Source organism: Haliaeetus leucocephalus, unplaced genomic scaffold (genome assembly GCF_000737465.1).
Source record: "Haliaeetus leucocephalus isolate CR32 unplaced genomic scaffold, Haliaeetus_leucocephalus-4.0 Scaffold148, whole genome shotgun sequence".
Taxonomy (NCBI): domain Eukaryota; kingdom Metazoa; phylum Chordata; class Aves; order Accipitriformes; family Accipitridae; genus Haliaeetus; species Haliaeetus leucocephalus.
The window spans coordinates 1,584,029-1,602,476 of record NW_010972584.1 but is presented as its reverse complement, the minus strand read 5'-3'; the positions used below and the strand labels follow the sequence as shown (position 1 = coordinate 1,602,476).

Below are 18,448 nucleotides of genomic sequence, written 5' to 3'. Positions count from 1 at the left end.
TAAAGAAGCACTTTTATGGCAAAAGAAACATGTACAGCAAAAAGTCAGAAATAATTGGAGGGTGCAGGCAAAGTAACCAAGACTTTAACTCATTTATCCATTTAGGGATGGAGGTCATTATAGGCCATAATGAGCCAGGAAAGCTTGTCTGTAGGAAAAATCATTGAATACTCTGTTGCTTCTGTGGGCTAACTGGGACATGAGAGTACAACTGTAATCAAAGAGTTTGTGTTCAGTTACTTTTTTGGGTAATCTATAGGTACCCTTGTGTCATGGTTTAAGCCCAGCTAGTAACAAAGCACCACGCAGCCACTCGCTCACTCCCTGCCCCTGGCTACGGTGGGATGAGGAGAAATATAAAGGCAGGCTCGTGGGTCGAGATAAAGACTAGGAGGGATCACTCACCAATTATGGTCACGGGCAAAAGACAGGCTCAACTTGGGGAAGAAACAAAATCAATTTAATTTACTACCAATCAAATCAAAACAAGGATACTGAGAAGTAAAACCAAACCTTAGAACACCTTCCCCCCACCCCTCCCTCCTTCCCACCTCAACTCCACTCCTGGTTCTCTCTCCCTCCTCCCCCCGGCAGTGCAGGGGGACAGGGAATGGGCGTTATGGTCAGTTCCTCACACCTTGACTCTGCCGCTCCTTCCTCTTCAGGGGCAGGCCTCCTCACACTCTTCCCCTGCTCCACCGTGGGTCCCTCCCACTGGAGACAGTCCTCCACGAACTTCTCCAGCATGAGGCCTTCCCACGGGCTGCAGTTCTTCACGAACTGCTCCAGTGTGGGTCCCTTCCATGGGCCGCACTCCTTCAGTCACAGACTGCTCCAGCGCGGGCTTTCCCATGGAGCGGCGGCCGTCTTGGGGGGCATCCCCCTGCTCTGGTGTGGGCTCCTCTCTCCCCAGGCTGCGGGTGGGCCTCTGCTCCCCCACTCCCCTCCTGGGCTGGGGGGACAGCCTGCCGCCTCACCGCGGGCTGCGGGGGCATCCACCTCCTCAGGCGCACCTCCTCCCCTCCTTCTTCACCGACCTCGGTGTCTGCAGAGGGGTTCCTCTCACATTCCAATCCCCTACTTACTACAGGTTTCCCCCCTTAAATCTGTTCTCCCAGAGGCGCTACCACCATCACTGACTGGGTCGGCCTGGGCCAGAGACGGGTCCGACGTGGAGCTGGGGAAGCTTCTGGCAGCTTCTCACAGGAGCCACCCCGGTAACCCACTCCCCTGCTACTAAAAAAACCGCACCACACAAACCCATAACACCTTGCAAGTCAGTTGCATGTCTTTTCTTCCTGAAAGTATTTTTTTAGACAAGTAAGGAAGTTTTTGTCTTGTTTATCAGTATGTTCATTAGTGCAATGACCCAATAAAGTAACAAAATAGGTGCTGACTTGCAGTGTTGTTATGTGAAGTGCTTGTGTACATGTTTTATATTTCTGTGTATGCATAGTGTTTTGCATGTGCAAACCAAACATCTCATTTTTAAATGATTCTCCACTTTTTAGTAGGATGAGTACTGGAGTGGAAGCTGGAAAAAGCCATGACAGACAATATGCATCTAATAATTTGGTCTGCACTCATCCTCCAGAAATTTGAGTCCTTCAAGTAGGAGGAATAGCATTTCTGGAAGGTGGCCAGGGGGTGTTCTTGACAGCACCCAGTCCACAGGACTGCTTGCTCTCTGAAAACCCGAAATAGTTGAGCATGTCCTGCCATGGTTATCTCTACAAACAAGATTCTAGCTCATCTAAAGCTCCCAGGGGTTTTTCTTTAGCTTTTTCTTTCTTGCTTACTGTGTTGTGCCCCAGACATGTCAATGCTTAAAGGTTTTCTTCCCCAATAAGGGTATTAAAATAATATGTTTTTATTAATTTAGTGGAAAATGACTTAGTAGGGCTATTAGCAGACACTTACCATAGTCCTACCTTTAAATAACCCAAATCTCTCTTAAGATCCCTTTATGCTTTAATTCAACTTGCTGTTAATGAGCCGTGTCTGTTTCTTCTATATTTTTGGGAATGCCAGGTCTACCATAGAGCTTTAAATGTTCATTTCTTCTAGAAAGTGATTCAGCAGGGGGGGACAGTTAAAAATCATTTGTGGTTCCATTTTCTTACCTGTTTTTGGAAATCAAAGCCTGAACTTTGAAATTACAGCAGGAGCAAATGCTTTTAATTAAAAATAAATTTCATTTACATTTGCTTCTTTCCAATTTCTCCTTATTTCTCCCTTTGGTTATTTAGCATCATCCTGTACATCTCTCAGTGTCACTCAGTTGTGCTTATTTCATCTCTTCATTGCAAAAGCGAGAGATGCTTTCACAAGTAGCGATGCATGTATCCGTGTATGACTTCGCTGCTTATTTTCACTTATCAAACTATAGAAAAATTCTTAAGTTGACTTTTATTGGTTATTTATATTTCTTTTGTGTTCTTTGGCCTTCATGTTCTAGGTAATGAAAAAAAAAAGAACAAAACAGGATAAAAGGATGATTCCTTCCTACTCTGAGCAGCCTTTGAGTTCCAGGAAGTAGCAAGGAGGAGGAGCATCATGCTCAGCTAGACAGATTCAGCCCATCTTGCTATCTAATGTCTGACTGAAGTGGCTTAAGTATGTTTGCGGCCCTCAAGAAAGAAGTGGCTTTTCAAAAATCAAAATAACTCCAGTAGTGCCAGATGCAGTCAGGAGGCAGGACTGGATCTATTCCTACAACTCAATACACAGTTAATAAGCAAAGTTTTTCATTCACAAATCTTGTGTCCTTTTACTTTAAAAGCCATGTGCCCATAAACTGAATTGTATTTCCTCTGACGAGGTTATCTGAGCAGCAGATTTCCAGCATGTATGAATGATGATACAGTTCTTTCAGCTAATGAATATTCTAGCTTTCCAGATACTTGGAGGATTAGGTCATAGTGCTGGCAGTAGTATAAATTTCTGGCTTGGAGGCTTGTGCGAGAGGCACTTAGACTGCATAATCTGCTGATGTTTTCAAAAGTGCAAAGTAAAATTGTTCTCTAATTGGAATGTTTTAGAAGGTATTTTTTGTGTTTCTGTTGAATGCCCAGTTTCTCTATTTCCATTTTTTACTTCTTCATTGCTCATATAGTGACGTTAGCCCAGTACATTTGAAATAAGACAAGTTTCCAATTTCTTTTTTTTCTTAAACTGTAATTGACATCCTGTCTTTACAGTATTTGGCTGTTTCAGCGTTAAGGGGAAAGAGCTTTTCCTCTTCAGTGGAAAGTAAAAAAAAAAAAAAAAGAAAAAAAAATCTCCAGTGTTTTGAAGAGAAAGGTGATGTATATTGGGTCATAAAAGTTTAGCTGAAGTGTTGTCATGTTTTCTGTTTGGTTTGAAAATATGTTGTTGGCGTTTTGTGTTACTCTCTCTGGGAAATATATCTCAATTTCCAGGAAACTTAGAATTGCACAGAAAATAAGAAGCTTTATGTGCGTAATTATATATGAGAAAGAAAATCTCAAGTGTTATACTGAATCCTAGATAAAAATACTCAGCAAGAGTAAGGATGGTGCTGAAGGATAGGTTTGGTGTGTAACTCCTCTGTTAAAGGCTGCTAATGGAGTATGCCTGAATGTGGATCCCTGCCCACTTGATTATGGTGATACCTAAACAGATACTGTACAAAATATTGGATTTTCTTTGGCTATTTTCCTGCGGTTTGGTACTTCTGAAAGCTGTATGAGCAGCTTTCCTAGTGTACTGGTTGTTAGAAAAATGTCTATGAGCCCTCTTGCAGAATGGTATGCTTCCTTTGTAGAACTTGTATTCACATGATAAACTTGATGTACAGTTTTGCAATTTAGTTGTGCTGACTAAATACTAGCAAATTCTTTGAACCTTTTTGAGGAAGTGGGAGCCGAGAGCTAGTCAGGGGCTCAGACTCACAGAAGGCATCCAGTGCTCTGTTCAGTAACATAGAGCCAGAACTGGTGTATAGCTTGGCTCTAGGGTGTAATGCTGTAGTGAAGAAGAGGTGTAGCTTCATCCCTTTCACGTAATAGGTTTTTCCTCTCACACAGAGGGGATTGTGTTATTTAATTGCAGGAAAAAAGCCCTCTACTTACTCCCCATGTCACAACCCCCCCAACTTCCTAATTAGTCTTACATCATGTGTGCATAGAGAAAAAACATGGTTTGCCTCCTGTCTAATATTTTGGACATGCTCCCATTTTGTAACGTGACGTGATATTAATGAATTGTTCAGTCATGTTGTTGCAGTTGCTACTTATCAAATGGTAGCAGCTTGCACTATCAGAAATAATTAACACAGCCTTTGGGATTCTGGTAGTGTTTCTTCTCTTGCATGTTTTTAATGTCTGATGTTTGGGTTTGAAGTTAATGAAGAGGATTCATTTGCACTTTAGTTTCAAACTTGATTTTGGTAATGGTGAGAAACAGCGTGCCTACAGTGCTTTCATCTACTGTTTAGTCCTGTGTGTTCAAAGAAGGAGGACAACTCAGGAGGTTTGTTTGTTTTTTTTTAAAAAAAAAAAAGAAAAAGTATTTAAATGTCTGTTTCTTATGCACTTCTAAAGAAAAAGCAGATCACAGTACTTTCCCCATTTCCCTCCCCCCCCCCCCCAAGTAATAGTTGTGGAATATCGAAAAAGCCAGCTTTGTTGCTCCAAACGTTCTTTTTCCCCTTCCAAAAAAGGACATTCAGTGTAAAATGCTTTTTTTATTTTGCAGCATATGCTGCATAACAGCCTGTCCTGCTGTCTATTTCAGAATCCAAAAATTTCCTCAACTGATCTTTTCTGTAAAACCCAGATCTATCTTATTCAACTCGCTTGAAACCACTTTAAGAACAGTCAACTGTCGTTACTGAGCTAATCATATGTTATCGTATGCTCAAATAAATTGGGCTGCATGTCTTCCAAAAAACCCATAAAATTAGGTCTGCTTTAGCTCTTGCTTGCCTGCTATCTCCATTCCCCTCAGGCTTCTCAGGAGTTTGCACTGCCAAGATTGAAAGAGTTGGCCTGTTCAGAAAAAGGTTTCTAATGCTCATATTTTGAAAAGTTTCTTATAATAATGATAGGGAAAGCATCAGTAATTTTTTTGGCCTTGAGAGTGTTGGGGAAATATCAACAGCTTATACAGCAGCCATAAATTCAGGCAGTTTTGGGACTGCTGAGCATGCAAAAAAGGCATGGAAACTTGGAATTATCTGTGCTTCTGACTGAGTGGGATGAAACCAAGGAACATCTCTTGCTACATGGCTTATCTAGATGGATTTTCTCCAGACGATTGCAACACAAACAGCAACAGATTATGTCATTGTTTCTGTGTCTAGCCTTGTCTTAACCCAACAAAAGCAGAAGTATCTGAAAGAAAATACTGGGGGGGAAAGGAGGAGACAGTAACTACATTTTTTTGGAACTAAGTTTGTAGGACTCCATGAACCACTCTACGTGTAGTATTTAAAAAAAAAAAACACAAAAAACCAAACAAAAAAAAAACCCAAAGCAAACCCCCAAACTTACATAATTTATACTAGAATTTAGTGTATAGAATTGTCATTCTGAAATTATGAACCAGAAAAAAAAATAATTTGGCAATACATTTAAGTGCGAGTAAATTGAATTGTGGTGTTAAATTTCTTGTCATCTTTTCTCACTTTTCACAGTCCTCTTGTGTAATTATTTAAAAACATTTTATGAAGATACACTGTTTTAGAAATATTGCTGCAGAAATTGTAAGTGATGGGGCAGTTGAGCTGTTTTAAAGATGTTCTTTTCATGCTTGACTTCCTGAAGATAACTGCATTTTGTTAAATGTCACCTAATTGGATATATTTTGCTTTCATAAGTGTATAGTCCCACAGTTCTAATATTAAGGTTTACTTTTGTTTTGTTTGTAAAATCTTCTTGGTAAGATAGTTTGTCAAAATAGCTGCAGAGGAGCTTCATGTTTCTAATTACCATCTTGCATTCCACAGACAGATGAATCAAGTTAATAACTGGAGTAAATTAAACCATTCATAGGAAATAATTGCACCTTAATAGCTAAACCTAAAGGACAAATGGCTAAACCTAAATAAAAGCAAGACTGGTGCTGCTGTAGGGGCAGTACCTTTGCAGAATTCTCCTTTGCCTGCAGAGATCTACATGCAATGTGCGGATTTAGCCCTGTTTTTTGGAGAACACTTTTCAAACCCTCCATGAACTTTAAGCTTTCAAAGCAGCACCTGCAGGTAACATTTTTTGCCGTCTCTGGCAGCTGTGGACATTCAGGATCATGATGTATAGCGATTTGGTGTTGGTTATGTTTTTCAGGCTTCAGCTGGATAGAAGTAGTGCAATAGTTGGTAGTACTTAGGGAAGTCCAACTAATAAAGAAAGCTGCAGTGTATCTTCTTGATAAGGTTGATAACAGCAAATATAATATGCCTCTTTTAAACTGACTTAATTTTTAGCCTGACTTCTTCCCACAAAGCATCAAATAGAGGCCAGGGCTTGCAACAGAACCTGCTAAAAGTCTCTGTAGACTAATTGTAGGTGTGCAATGTAGACAGTGGTCAGCATCATCATTACTTTGATTCAGTGAAATGTCCTACAGCATAGGTATTGTTTCTTCTTCTTGCAGATGGGATTATTTTGATCATCAGCTGAAAGAATACCTTTGAAGGGAGTTCTTCAAGAACCATAGCCAACCTGCCTGCTTCGTGTGAGTTTTTCTGTTAAGTAAGCATAAAGCAGCATACATGGGAACAATAAAAACACAATGTGCACATTAATGGTGTGCACAGGTGAAGGATGCTAATCACAGTTCCAGCATCTCTGCTTGCAGACTTTGTTGTATTACCACCATGAAAGTGGCATCATCACCTTTGTAGGCTGTACATAAAGAGGAAGGAGGTCCCCATTCATGTTTTTGAAAGTGATGTGGGGGCAATAAGTTGGGCAATAGTTTGTTGCTGTCTTTCTTGAACGCCTTGTCCATTGCCAGAATGGAGGACAGGAAGCCCTTGTGTACAAAAAGATACCTGCAAGTTGCAAATAATCTATATTTTTGCATCTTAAAAAAGAAAAAATTTACTGCTGCATCTTTTTGGGGAAAAACACCAATTGGTCAGCTATGCATGGTGTTGGCTACCAGTGTTGATGTTCCCCAAAGCATCTGTGTGGCCTTGGAAGCAGCCTCAGCAAGGAGCTAAACAGGAAGCAGTCATTTCATGCCATCCAGAGCAATTCTGTGAGACGGCATGGAAAAGCCATGACCTGTGTGTGCAGCTTTACGTCTGTTGGCAAAATGTTTTATAGACTACTACAAGGAAATCAGAGGCTCAAATCAGCAGGGGAATTTTCTCATTTGTATTTCTCTTGGATATGTAGTCCCATATCAGTGATGGAACAGTTTGTGCTCTGTTTGGGCCCGTTAGGTTTTTTTGTCTCTTCAATGCTCTGTTGTTGGCCAGTGTCAGTGTTTCCTCCAGATGATCCACTGCTTTGATATTACTTCCTGCTTTGTGTAAAAGTCACAACCGTGTCTTTGTTTCTGGATCATGTTAGAAGTGGCTTGCCATCACTGTTTATAACAAGGCAGAATTACAGCAACAAAGGAACCCTGACAAGTAACGCCTTCAGTTGCAGCGTGAGTCCCTGATAGCTGCTGTGCGCTGTTGGAAGGAGAGAAACTACAGAATTTACCCTTTGTCCCTTGTGTCTCTGTGGAGAAGATTTTTAATCTAACGTGAATTTTGTGCTAGCAAATCTTGTGAAAATGCTCCTTGGAATATTTAAGATTTTAATTTATTTTGAAGATTTCTTTAAAACTGCGTGTTACAAACACATCCATGTGAAAACTGTGTATTTGTTCATCCAATGGATGTTGACATAGATGATGTGAAGATGTTTCAATTTTTTACCTTCTCACTCCATGCATATTATAGTTGATAGTAACACGGTTCATTTTCTTCCCATATTAAATAGTCAAAAGCTCTCAGTTTTAATGCTTCATGGAAATTACTGTGGATTTTGCAGAATCTATCCCAGATAGCATAGAATGTGGTTTTAGCTTGCAAGAGGGCAGATCAGGGATCCTTGACAAAATTAATGTTGTGCTGGACAGCATCCGATGGTGTACTCTGAATCAGTGTGGCCATCACCTTGTACTTCATATAGAATAATGTTACTAGAAGATTTTTCCCCTAGCTTTTTTCAGATTGCACATGACACTGAAACTGTTTGAGATATTGAACCTGTAATTTAGACTTGCAGTATTTTTGGAGTTTGCATCTTGGTTTTTCCATCATTTGGTTTGGATAGAATCACACCCTTGAGGGAAAACAGTTTGGCTTTAATGTATCAAAGCAGCAATACAGATTGTATGAGTAGATTGTAAAATCTCCCTCAATTCATAGCTGGTGTTTTATAGCTGTTTCAGTTCTTGACAGATAGGGCTCTTAAAACTAGAATCAGCAGCTGTTCTGTCACTTCTGAAATAGTCACGGAGTCTAGAGAGGGACTCTTGTCTAAAATGCAACAAGCAAAACATATGTGTTGCTTTTGATGTTTTTGTTTTTCAAATATGACAAAACTTTGGATGACTGTATTCAGCAGGGATTTTGAGAAACTTTGTTGAATTAAAATGAATCTCTTTCACTGGGTTTCACTGCCAAAAACAGTTTCAGTGAGGTATGTTTTTATTTACAGCAGTACAGCTGATACTTGTCAACTATCTCACTGCAATATCTTAGCATAGACAAGGACTGGAAAATGTGTCTGAGGAGCAAATCCAAACTCTCCTTTCTCACTTAACCTCCCTGCATCACAGTATAGTCTATCATGTGTAGTGATATTTTGCATGAGGCCACTGAAAATCTCTACTTTTGTGAAAAAAGCATAATGTATAATGGTAGACAAACTTGGCAGGAACAGGTGGTTTGTTATGTGAAAGTAAGCTGTTGAGTTTTTTGTTTGGGTTTGGTTTTAGTTTTTTATTAAGTTGTTAAATGGAAAAGCAAAAAGTTATCTTCTAGTTTTCACAGTGCCCTTGGACTGAGCGCATTTGAACATCATCAGAAATTCTGGGATATTGGTGTTTTCTCCTAACTGCTGAATTGCTTGTGTTCAGCATTTCTGAGTGAGCATTTGAGATTGCACTGAGGCCAAGTACAATGAAACTAAAACAAATAACCATATTAAAACTAAAAAGGAGAGCTGAAAATGTGGCCTTCAAATGATTTTGCCATCAGAAATGAGGAAGATTGAGGGGTTATTCAAAATACATATACATTGTACCTGTTTCTATTGTATCTGTTAATTTGGAGTTAAAGAAGTAAATGTCAAAGCTTTGTATTCTGTTTCAGGACTAACATTGGCTTGAGTCAGATGGTCTGTGTGAAATCAGTGCAATTGTTAGTTCAGCTTTGTCAGTGCTTTCCAATTTTTTGTTAGTGTAGTCCCAGACTTACTGGAAATTGTGACTTCTAGCTGGGCTGTCCATTCCAGCCAGAATTACCCTGCAATCCTGTGATTCTGTCAAATAAACTTTCCAGTGGGAGCTACATGCTGACCTGCCCAGCTTGTTTCTACCTATGGCCTAATTTGGTCTCTAAAGCTGTTTCCCCAGAGATGAAAGATGATGAAATCTGGTTTCTTTTACATCCATATTGAGTAGTAACTGCATGTGATCTGGTGTTGGCAAGTCCTGTAGCTAGTCACTTGAGGGTAGTTCTGAACACAGTGAGCACAAGTCTCTTGAGCAGCTAAAATATGTTCCTCATTAAAACTCTTGATGAGCATAGTGTTTACGTTGCATTTGTGAATGTGATGTATCAGATGGTGTTTGTTAATTTTTAGAAAAGCTGTCTATTTTTCTTTCTTTGTGAGGTCATCTCAATCTCCAGTCTCATCAAATGGTGCTCCAAGCTGCAATAACCCGTGGATTAGTGGGGAAGGGTTGTTATTTTATTGCAAGTCTGGATGACCATCTGCGTGAATGTAAAATTATAGTTGTGGCTTTCATTTCTTCAGTGGGATAAGCAGTGGTGCCAAGTAATCATAAACCGGCTTTCTAACTTTGTCTTACTCTACAGAAAAGAAGGTAGGGAAACAGTCAATTAATAAAAACCAGCTCACTAAATGTTAGAGAGTCATAAAATTTTTCCATTTATTGAGTATGGTCTCCACATAAGGAGTTTGCGTGATGTGCAAATAATGGCGTCAGGAACTATATGCTGTCTTGCTGCAAAGACTCTGATTTCACAGTCTTATCTAAATGACTGTTCTGGGCTTTAAGATCTATAAGAGGAATGTTAATTGCTTCTCAGGTCGATGTCTTTACATTAAAAAAATGCAAGCATATGCAGGATTGCTTGAGATGTTCTTCCTAGTGCTTCTTGACCAAGCTGGTTAACAATCTACAGTCAAAAGGCCAGGTCAGCCTAGTTTCAATTAATTATTTTTTTTCATCATCTCTTCCTGTTACCTTGTTAACTCTTTTCTCCTAATCTCTCCTTCCCTGCATCCCTCATTCTCTGAGCGTACTAGCATTCCCTTGCTATCAAATGACTGTTTTCTTTTATCCTTTGAATAAGTAATTTTTGCTTCACAAAACAATATTGACATAGAAGCTAGAGGGCTAACTCCATTGCTGAAGGTGCTGCAAATTGTAAACTGAAATCTGCTCTAAGTTCGGGAGCTCTTAATGAGGGAAGGCTGTAGTGAAACACCACTTTGCTGACTTAGAAATTACAGGTGTTTTGGATTCTTGTAATTCCCCACAGTTGAAACCAGGTGACACAGTAATGCTGGAGTTTTTTCTACCTCTCCCTCTTCCCTTTGCCTGGTATGTGCAGGTATGGCAGCTCACAGTTTGAATCACTAGGGTTAGTACACTGCCACCTGAAAGCAGTGCTTGAATAGAAGTGTGATATATACTTGTTTCAGTTCGGTGGTGGTATTTGGAATGCACATTGTTTTCTATATTAAGTATGAAAAATAAAATGCACACTTATCCAGTGAAATCTCCAGGTTTCAGAAATTTCCATAACTGTGCGTTTATCTAAGTGAGATAGTAAATGCGAACTCATGTGTATGGACCGATTACTCAGGTTGTTAATGTTGATCAAGTGCTCATATGCAGTGCAATTACTTGATCATGCTTAAGGATATGTTACTCTTACTGTACATGTGGTAGTGCGTTTTGCTGCTGTGTCCAGAAATTGTATGTAGGTTCAGTAGTTTCTCAGATAATCTTTGAAAATAAAATTAACCGAAGGTGTTACTTTTATCACATGATTGCCTATTGAGGTGCCCAGAATTCTGTCTGGGAATTTTTGAAGCTGTATAGCAATTAAAAAAGAAAATAACGTGTACCTAAAGAGCAACAAAATAATGTGAGCTTTAGATGATTGATTTTGCTTCTAGTTCTCCCTCCTTGGGTTGTGAGAAATACTGGGAAAGGAACATGTGGAACAGACATCACTCTCCTTCCTTCCTTTTTTTCCCCAACTCACCCTTCATTCCAGGTGTGAGAGAAAAAAGAAGTTTTAACACCCCACCCCACCCCACCCCCCTTGAACAATCTATTAGTTTGTGAACTACTTATTTGATAAGAATGCTTATATACTTGTGTGTTAATGAGTACGGTCTCTGTGTTTAAAAATCGAGCAAGGTCTAAGTCAAAGGCATAACTGCTACCTACTTTTAACAGGATATGGTTAAAAGAATGTCTTAAATTCAGTCTTTGTACATGTTATGTTTTTTGTTTCAGTACATGCCAATTTTACTTCAGGCTCATGGTCTCAAAGCCATATTCAAGACTCACAAACTTTAGAGAATGGGTTCTATCAGCTGTGATGGCTGCTGAGAAATGTGGATTGCTTTCTTACAAGTCTCAGACCAGGTCTTTTATTCTATGATTTTTATTTACTTCTTTCCACTTAGGCTGTGCATCACTGTGAACAATGGCCCCCTTCTTACGGATATCTTTCAATTCATTTGAGCTGGGACCCGTGCAGAATCAAGGGGAACACCTACAGCCTTTCTGTGCTATCAAGATGAAGGAAGCATTGACTACAGGTGAGGTTACAAATGGTGATGCTTTTCTGAATATGAGTAAGTTTTTGAGAAATACTGCAATCCTTCTTAGTCTGAGAATGGTAGTGAGTCCTGCTTTTCCTGTTATGCCAAGCACTTCAACGTTAGCTTTTCTTTCAGAATGGGAGAAGTAACAATGACTGCTGTCTTTACCCCTACCTTAAAACTAAAACAAGACTTCAAGACTTCTTTATTAGTGCTTTCTTGTCCTGTGGCCAGAGCGTTCAGGTGGGGTGAAGTCTAAGCTTTCTAGTTTCATACTTCACCACCAACGCACAACTATTCACAAAATATGTGGTGAAGCAGCTGAAATGTGACTTTTGCATGGGTTAAGGTGAGTTGTGAATTTTGCATGACAAAGGTTTGCAAATGTTAAATAAATCATTGTTCTCTCCAGCCTTGCAGAAGCTCTGTAGGGGAGAGAGTGGTTTAGTGGAGTGCCAGAAGAGGGATCTGAACTGCAGCAGGTTTGAGAACCATTCTTAAGCACAGAGTACTAAATTACCTTTATTAACTTGGAGGATAGGTAATAATGAGAAGTGTAGTTTGTTGTTGTTGTAGTAACTGAGGCATTTTGCCAGAATTATTTGCTTGGAATGACATGCACCCATGGTCTTGTTAGCACCTCCCTGTTCAGCAGGACCTCAGCCTTCAAAGATGGCTTCTTTACAGAAAGTGGTCCAAAGGTTTACAACAATTTGTGACATTTAGCTAGAATACACTACTGTTGCCAAACAGGATGAGAGGGAATTGCTGTAGTGGGTTAGACCACAGCCATCTAATACTGCATTATGGCTCTAGGGCTTCACAAAACATCAAAGAATGCAGGAAAGGGTGAATTCTGTTCTTCCTCACAACATGATTGGGCTTTCCTCTTATCGCTGAGGTAAAAGCTGCCTTTAGACTTTAAACACAAGGCGCAGCAGTGCCTCTTCCAGAAAATGTTGCCATAAAGTGAATACATTAAGCTCCAAAGAAGCAGTTTCCTAATCTGTTGGGAGAACCTGTGAAGAAATGGTGTTGAAAGTGTTACAGCTGCCAGAAGGTGTGGAGAGGTGGAAGTAGTCTAAATAAATCCACTTTTTCTTTTTTCTTTCTTTTTTTTTTTTTCAGCTGTCTGCTTTAGAAAAGTAGAGTTGTCCCAATATTTCTCCTCTTTGCTTGCATGTGTCTTTCAAGTACTAAAAAATGGGGAGGAGAGTGCAGTGAACCTTGGATCAGTGACTGATTGAGGTAATCAGGAAAAGAAAGTAATGCTCCCGTTATCAGTTTGACTAGATCTGGAATAACTTTTGTTGGATTTGCATGCTGAAACATGCTTGAGGAAAAGTTTATTGTATAGGAAGAAGAAAATAATTTGCCTAATGATTAGGCATTAAGCCAATTTGCAAACATGTAAAGTGTTTTGAAGCCAGTAGTGTTAGCAGAGAAACAAAGGAGGCCTGCATACAGGAGGGGTAAGAAGAGTTCTTCTTAAATGCTGTTCTTTGCTGACACTTAAGTGTTCATTTGCAGGCAGGCAGCGTGATCCATAACAAAGCTTGATTAGTATGATTTTAATTACAAAAGCAGCATGGCCAGGCTGGAAGCTGTTGCCAGTAATTCAGATTACTTCTTTCAGTTTTACATAGAGTAAAAAGGTATATAGTAACTGATCAAACCAGATATTGATTGGGACATAGCAATAGGGACAGTCCTCTGAACGGGCTGAAATAGTTCTCTCCCCCTCTAAGAATCCTATGAAGAGTATTACCAACTCTTCTGTAAACTGCTGCTGCTTCTGCAAACCCTGAATTATTGTCAAAGGTTCTGCAAAGAGGTGCAATTTCTCATGTTCCCAAAGATGCCTCCTGAGGCCTGCCTTTTTGATGAAGAGGTCTGGCTTTAGCAATCCAAAAAATAGGCTGGTGTAAAAGCCTTGCTGTGCAGACAGCCTGCTTTTAATTCACCCTCACCTTTATTGTCCATCCTAATAATCTCTAAATTGTGTTTTGTTTGAGCTTTCCCTATATATTTTCACCATAATATTTCCAAATTCTTCCATAGTTAAGAATACCAAGTACAGGTTTCTGGAAGTAGGTTTGCACTGCTAAGAATTCGAGTTTGTCTTTCTGCAGAGTTCCCTAAATTCAAGATAAAAGCTTTTGACTGAGTAGAAGAGGAATGCTCAAGTTTGCATTGAAATGGAGGACGTCCTTAGGTGGCTGTTCCTGAGCGGTTTCAGAATGCCCTTTGGCAAGCAAGCTTAGGTCTGCTTGTCAAAGTTGTAATTTGTAATGCTGTTGTTGGCAGTTGTTCCCTAATAAGTACAAGGACACTATTTGCTACTCTTGTTGGATAGCTCAGCACAATTGACTGGAGTGCATCAAGCAAGCTATTAATGAATAAACACACACTTTGCCTTGAGTTTCCAGGAAGATTTTTAAATAATAAGTATCTAATTCATCCTTTGTGGAAGTGAATGTAAATTCTATTGCCAATTTTAGGAGAGGGACCACGCTGCAGCTTCTTGGGGAAGGGTCCAACTATTTAATCTGCTTTGCTACCGCCTTGATATCATAAGAACAGATTACAAACTTAGGGGAAAAATGGATCATTCGGAGCTGGAGAGGCACTTAGAAAGCACTTTTGTTGCAGCAAATGATCGTGATAAACAGCTGAAATTGTGCAGAACGTACAAAATTATATTCAGTTACCTGAGCACAAATGGGGAATAATTGGCTTGGCAGCAAATCACAGAGAAAAACTGGGGAGGTGGCATCATGTGCCAGAGTCACAGTGAAGAGCTGGATGTGGCTGCTTAAGAGGCAGTATCATTTTGGATGTGTTGATGGGACTACTAAGAGACCCAAATCTAGATATATGCTAAAGCTTGTTATGGAGCGTGCAATCACCAGCTGTTTTCTGTGTGTGAGGTAAGGACAGGAAGAAATTAGATGAACTGTGGTAGCAAGAGAGACTGAAGCTGTGTATTAGGAAAAAAGTCCATCTAATAAGAGTAGTGGAGTACTGTAAAACTCCTAAGGAGGGAGTCTGGGGAGATGCTTATATGGGAGGCTGGGTAAATGTTACCAAAAAATTAAGATGTTTTTTGAGGTCCTTTCAGCCTTTCCTTATTCTTTAGCTGCACAAAGTCTGCATGTGCTGGAGAGGACAGATCAGGCCTTGTAATATAATTTAAAAAGTAGCAATCGTAGCAGATAGAGAGTACAATGCCAGGGAGTGTGACTTATGAATAGAAGTGAAGTGTTGGGACAAGTTGGAAGTAGATTAATGAAATGTGGAGCCTTTCATCTCTCAGCTACCAGTTTCAATTTGAACTGGGTCAGTGTAAGACATAGCTTAATTTATCTTATTATAGTAGGTATTCACTATGGTCAGACAACACATCATGGAGATTTATACCAGAAAGGAGCCATGCAAATATTCCCTGTCATGTTGTGACTGACTAAACCAGCTTCTGAGTTCCAGAATGGGATTTGTCCCTCCTGGTCTCTCTGGCTGTATGTTAACACCTTCACTGCCTTTGCATGCCCTCCTGTTTGTCAGGGTGAGCTTTGCCTTCCAAGTCATGAATGCTTGAACTGAATATTTAAACTTTGTCCCAACCACAGTACAAGAAGTAGTAACTCTGCTTTTGGTTTCAGTACAAGGGTTCTCTCTTTGTTTTATTTTATTAAGTTTACGTACTAGATCTACATTATTTGATTTTACAGTTTCTGTCCTTTTTTTGTGTCTTTCAGAGAGAGGAAAAACTCTAGTTCAGAAGAAACCTACCATGTATCCAGAATGGAAATCAACTTTTGACGCCCACATTTATGAAGGACGGGTGATTCAGATTGTTCTCATGAAAGCAGCAGAAGAGCCATTATCTGAAGTGACTGTAGGTGTGTCGGTCCTGGCAGAGCGGTGCAAGAAAGGCAACGGCAAAGCAGAATTCTGGGTAAGGAAGGAGATTAATTCCTGAAACTTCCTGACCTGGTTATGTTTCTTTCAAGCTGAACGGATGCCTTCTGCCTTTTAAACTTAAGTGTTCGATCCTTTTAACATCTGTGGCAGGGCTTATAAGACAATTGTTTTAGCAGCATTTTGGAAGCAGATAATGTACAATCAAAGTTCAAGAAATTGACAATAAAATCAATGGTATTAGTGTTTGAAATAATGGCATACATCACATTGAGTGCCTATGTTCTAAAGTCTAGTCGTTTTTATAGCAATTAGCAGACATTTAAATTGGATCTGATCATTGTAATTCATCCAGAGAAAAAGAAGGGTGAAGCTTATTCCAAGGCATTTCCACTTAAAATTTCTAATTTTATTTATTTATTTTTATAATAAATTTTAGTTGGCTTGATGCTGCTAAAATGGGGATCCTTTAATCCCCATTTTTGTTATCCTGGTATCTTTTCTTGCCCCTGTCCCCCAAACAATTGTTTGTATGTGAAGTCAAGGGGTATGGCATCTTGCTGAGTGTCACTTGCTCCTGTATCATACTGAGTACAATTTTGAGTATTGATCTCAGAAATTAAGAGGGGAGGTGAAGTTAGGGTTTAATGTAGTTTTAAATTTAGAAATATACATTTAGTCTAAATGCCAGTAGTTATTATTAGTTGTTGAACTACATAAACCCAAACAACAACTTCTAAATAACTGTATGTGAATAAATTTCAATTAGCCCTGTAAACCTCAAGCAGAAAATTAAAAATATAAAATATTTTTTATTTTGTACGTCTAAAGAGAGAGAAAAGTGACAGAGGCAGGGAGGATCAAAACCCTGAGCCCAGTTTTCTGAAAAGCCAAACATGTTTCATTCATTTAGTTGCAAAGAATTTTTAACGAATTAAGGGTTTAATGATGTCATCTTTATAAAATCCTATTTTCTAGCTTCTTTTTCAACTTTCAGACCCAACTGAAGTCGCTGAGATCCTGGTCCAACCAAAAGGATTATGAGAATGTGATGAGGCATTATTGTCCCAGAGGACTCTATAAAGTCTTGAATCAACTCTAATTTAGTGTCCTGAATATTCAACATTTCTCCAAATGCAGAAATAAAATTCAGAGAGGAATGTCAGGCTATCCTATAATTTGGGTGAGAGCTGTCTAGCTAGGTGGATAAGTGCTATAAATACTTTTGCTCATTATCCAGTTGCATGTAAAGCTGTACTCCAGACAGCTTGCCCAGAAACTACATGTATTTGCTAATACAGGAACCACCCATCTCTGTATTTTGAGTCCAGTTAGTGCTAAGGAAATATTTGTTAAGTGGGAGCAGGTCTCCTTAAAATTTCACACATAGTCTTGTATTCAAAGCCTTCTGGACTGGAGTGTTGCTGAATTTGCCCAGAAGATAAACCCTACAGGAGAAGACCTTTTAATTGGGTGGGCTAAAGCAGGATAAGCAGGTAGTAACAGATAGTTCCTGCTTACGTCCAATTTGATGAGCATCTCTTTTCTCACACAACTGGCAATATTGGCCCTTCCTTGGTAGGGGGTGGATACATGAACTTTCTTCTTGGATGTATGAATGCTTTTCCTGAATGCTGGACATGAATAGGAGGCAGTATCCAGTTGCTGCTTAGCTTAGTATGGGAATATTTAAAAGAAAAAACACTCCTATTCTTTATCAAGTCCATTTTTGCTGTAAATGGCAGGATTTTGCTCTGAGTATGTGCAAATCTAACTATCTTACCAAGCAGATCTCAGAAAAAACCTTTCTTAAAGGGGTGATTGATATTGAAGGGGCTTACACTTTTGCTAGGCTGGTAGGATCTGACTGGTTTGTATTCACCTGTTACATTCTGAAATCACACTTTTTTTTCCACACCTTAACTTGAATTCTGAGACAAGAGCAATTATTCAAAGAGTAGTTGAAACTAACGGTTATCAGGTTTAGTTTTAGCGATCAGTTTTAGCCAATTCAATGGTCTGAAATCCTCTGCTTATTATCTGTAGAACAGGTACCACATAGACATCATCAGCATTAAAATTCCTCTGCACGATTTCAGTCATGACTTGGATAGACCATCATGCCCAGCAAAGAGACATTAGTTTGCTTACCATAGCCTAATAAGGTTATTTTTGTGTATGGAGAGACAGCCTGTCCGTAGTAGCTGTAAAGGAGGTCTTTGCCTTCTGTAAGCTTTGTTGGGCAAATGTTTTTATCTGTCAGACATTGCCTTAAAGATGAAAACTTAGTCATTATCCCAGTAGGGGGGATATGTTCACGGATGCATCTAACATAATTGTGGTTTTCTTTCTCTTTTTTTGTTTTCTTCCCAAGTTATATTTACTGTTAACCCAGGGATACTTTGCTCTGTGCTGAAGTGAAGACTGAATCAGACTCTTTCATGCTTAATAGCTTCTTACTTTTT

General features: G+C 39.4%; 1 protein-coding gene across 2 annotated transcripts in view; it reads left to right on the top strand.

Annotated features, from left to right (window-relative positions):
- Nucleotides 1–18,448, top strand: part of PRKCD (protein kinase C, delta) — a 69,883-nt gene that overhangs the window by 27,450 nt on the left and 23,985 nt on the right. For both annotated transcript variants that reach the window (XM_010561589.1, XM_010561588.1), the window contains exons 2-3: nucleotides 11,925–12,059; nucleotides 15,821–16,020. In XM_010561589.1, coding sequence (XP_010559891.1) covers nucleotides 11,945–12,059; nucleotides 15,821–16,020 — 315 coding nt within the window. In that variant the 5' untranslated portion in view covers nucleotides 11,925–11,944. The remainder of the gene's footprint in view (nucleotides 1–11,924; nucleotides 12,060–15,820; nucleotides 16,021–18,448) is intronic.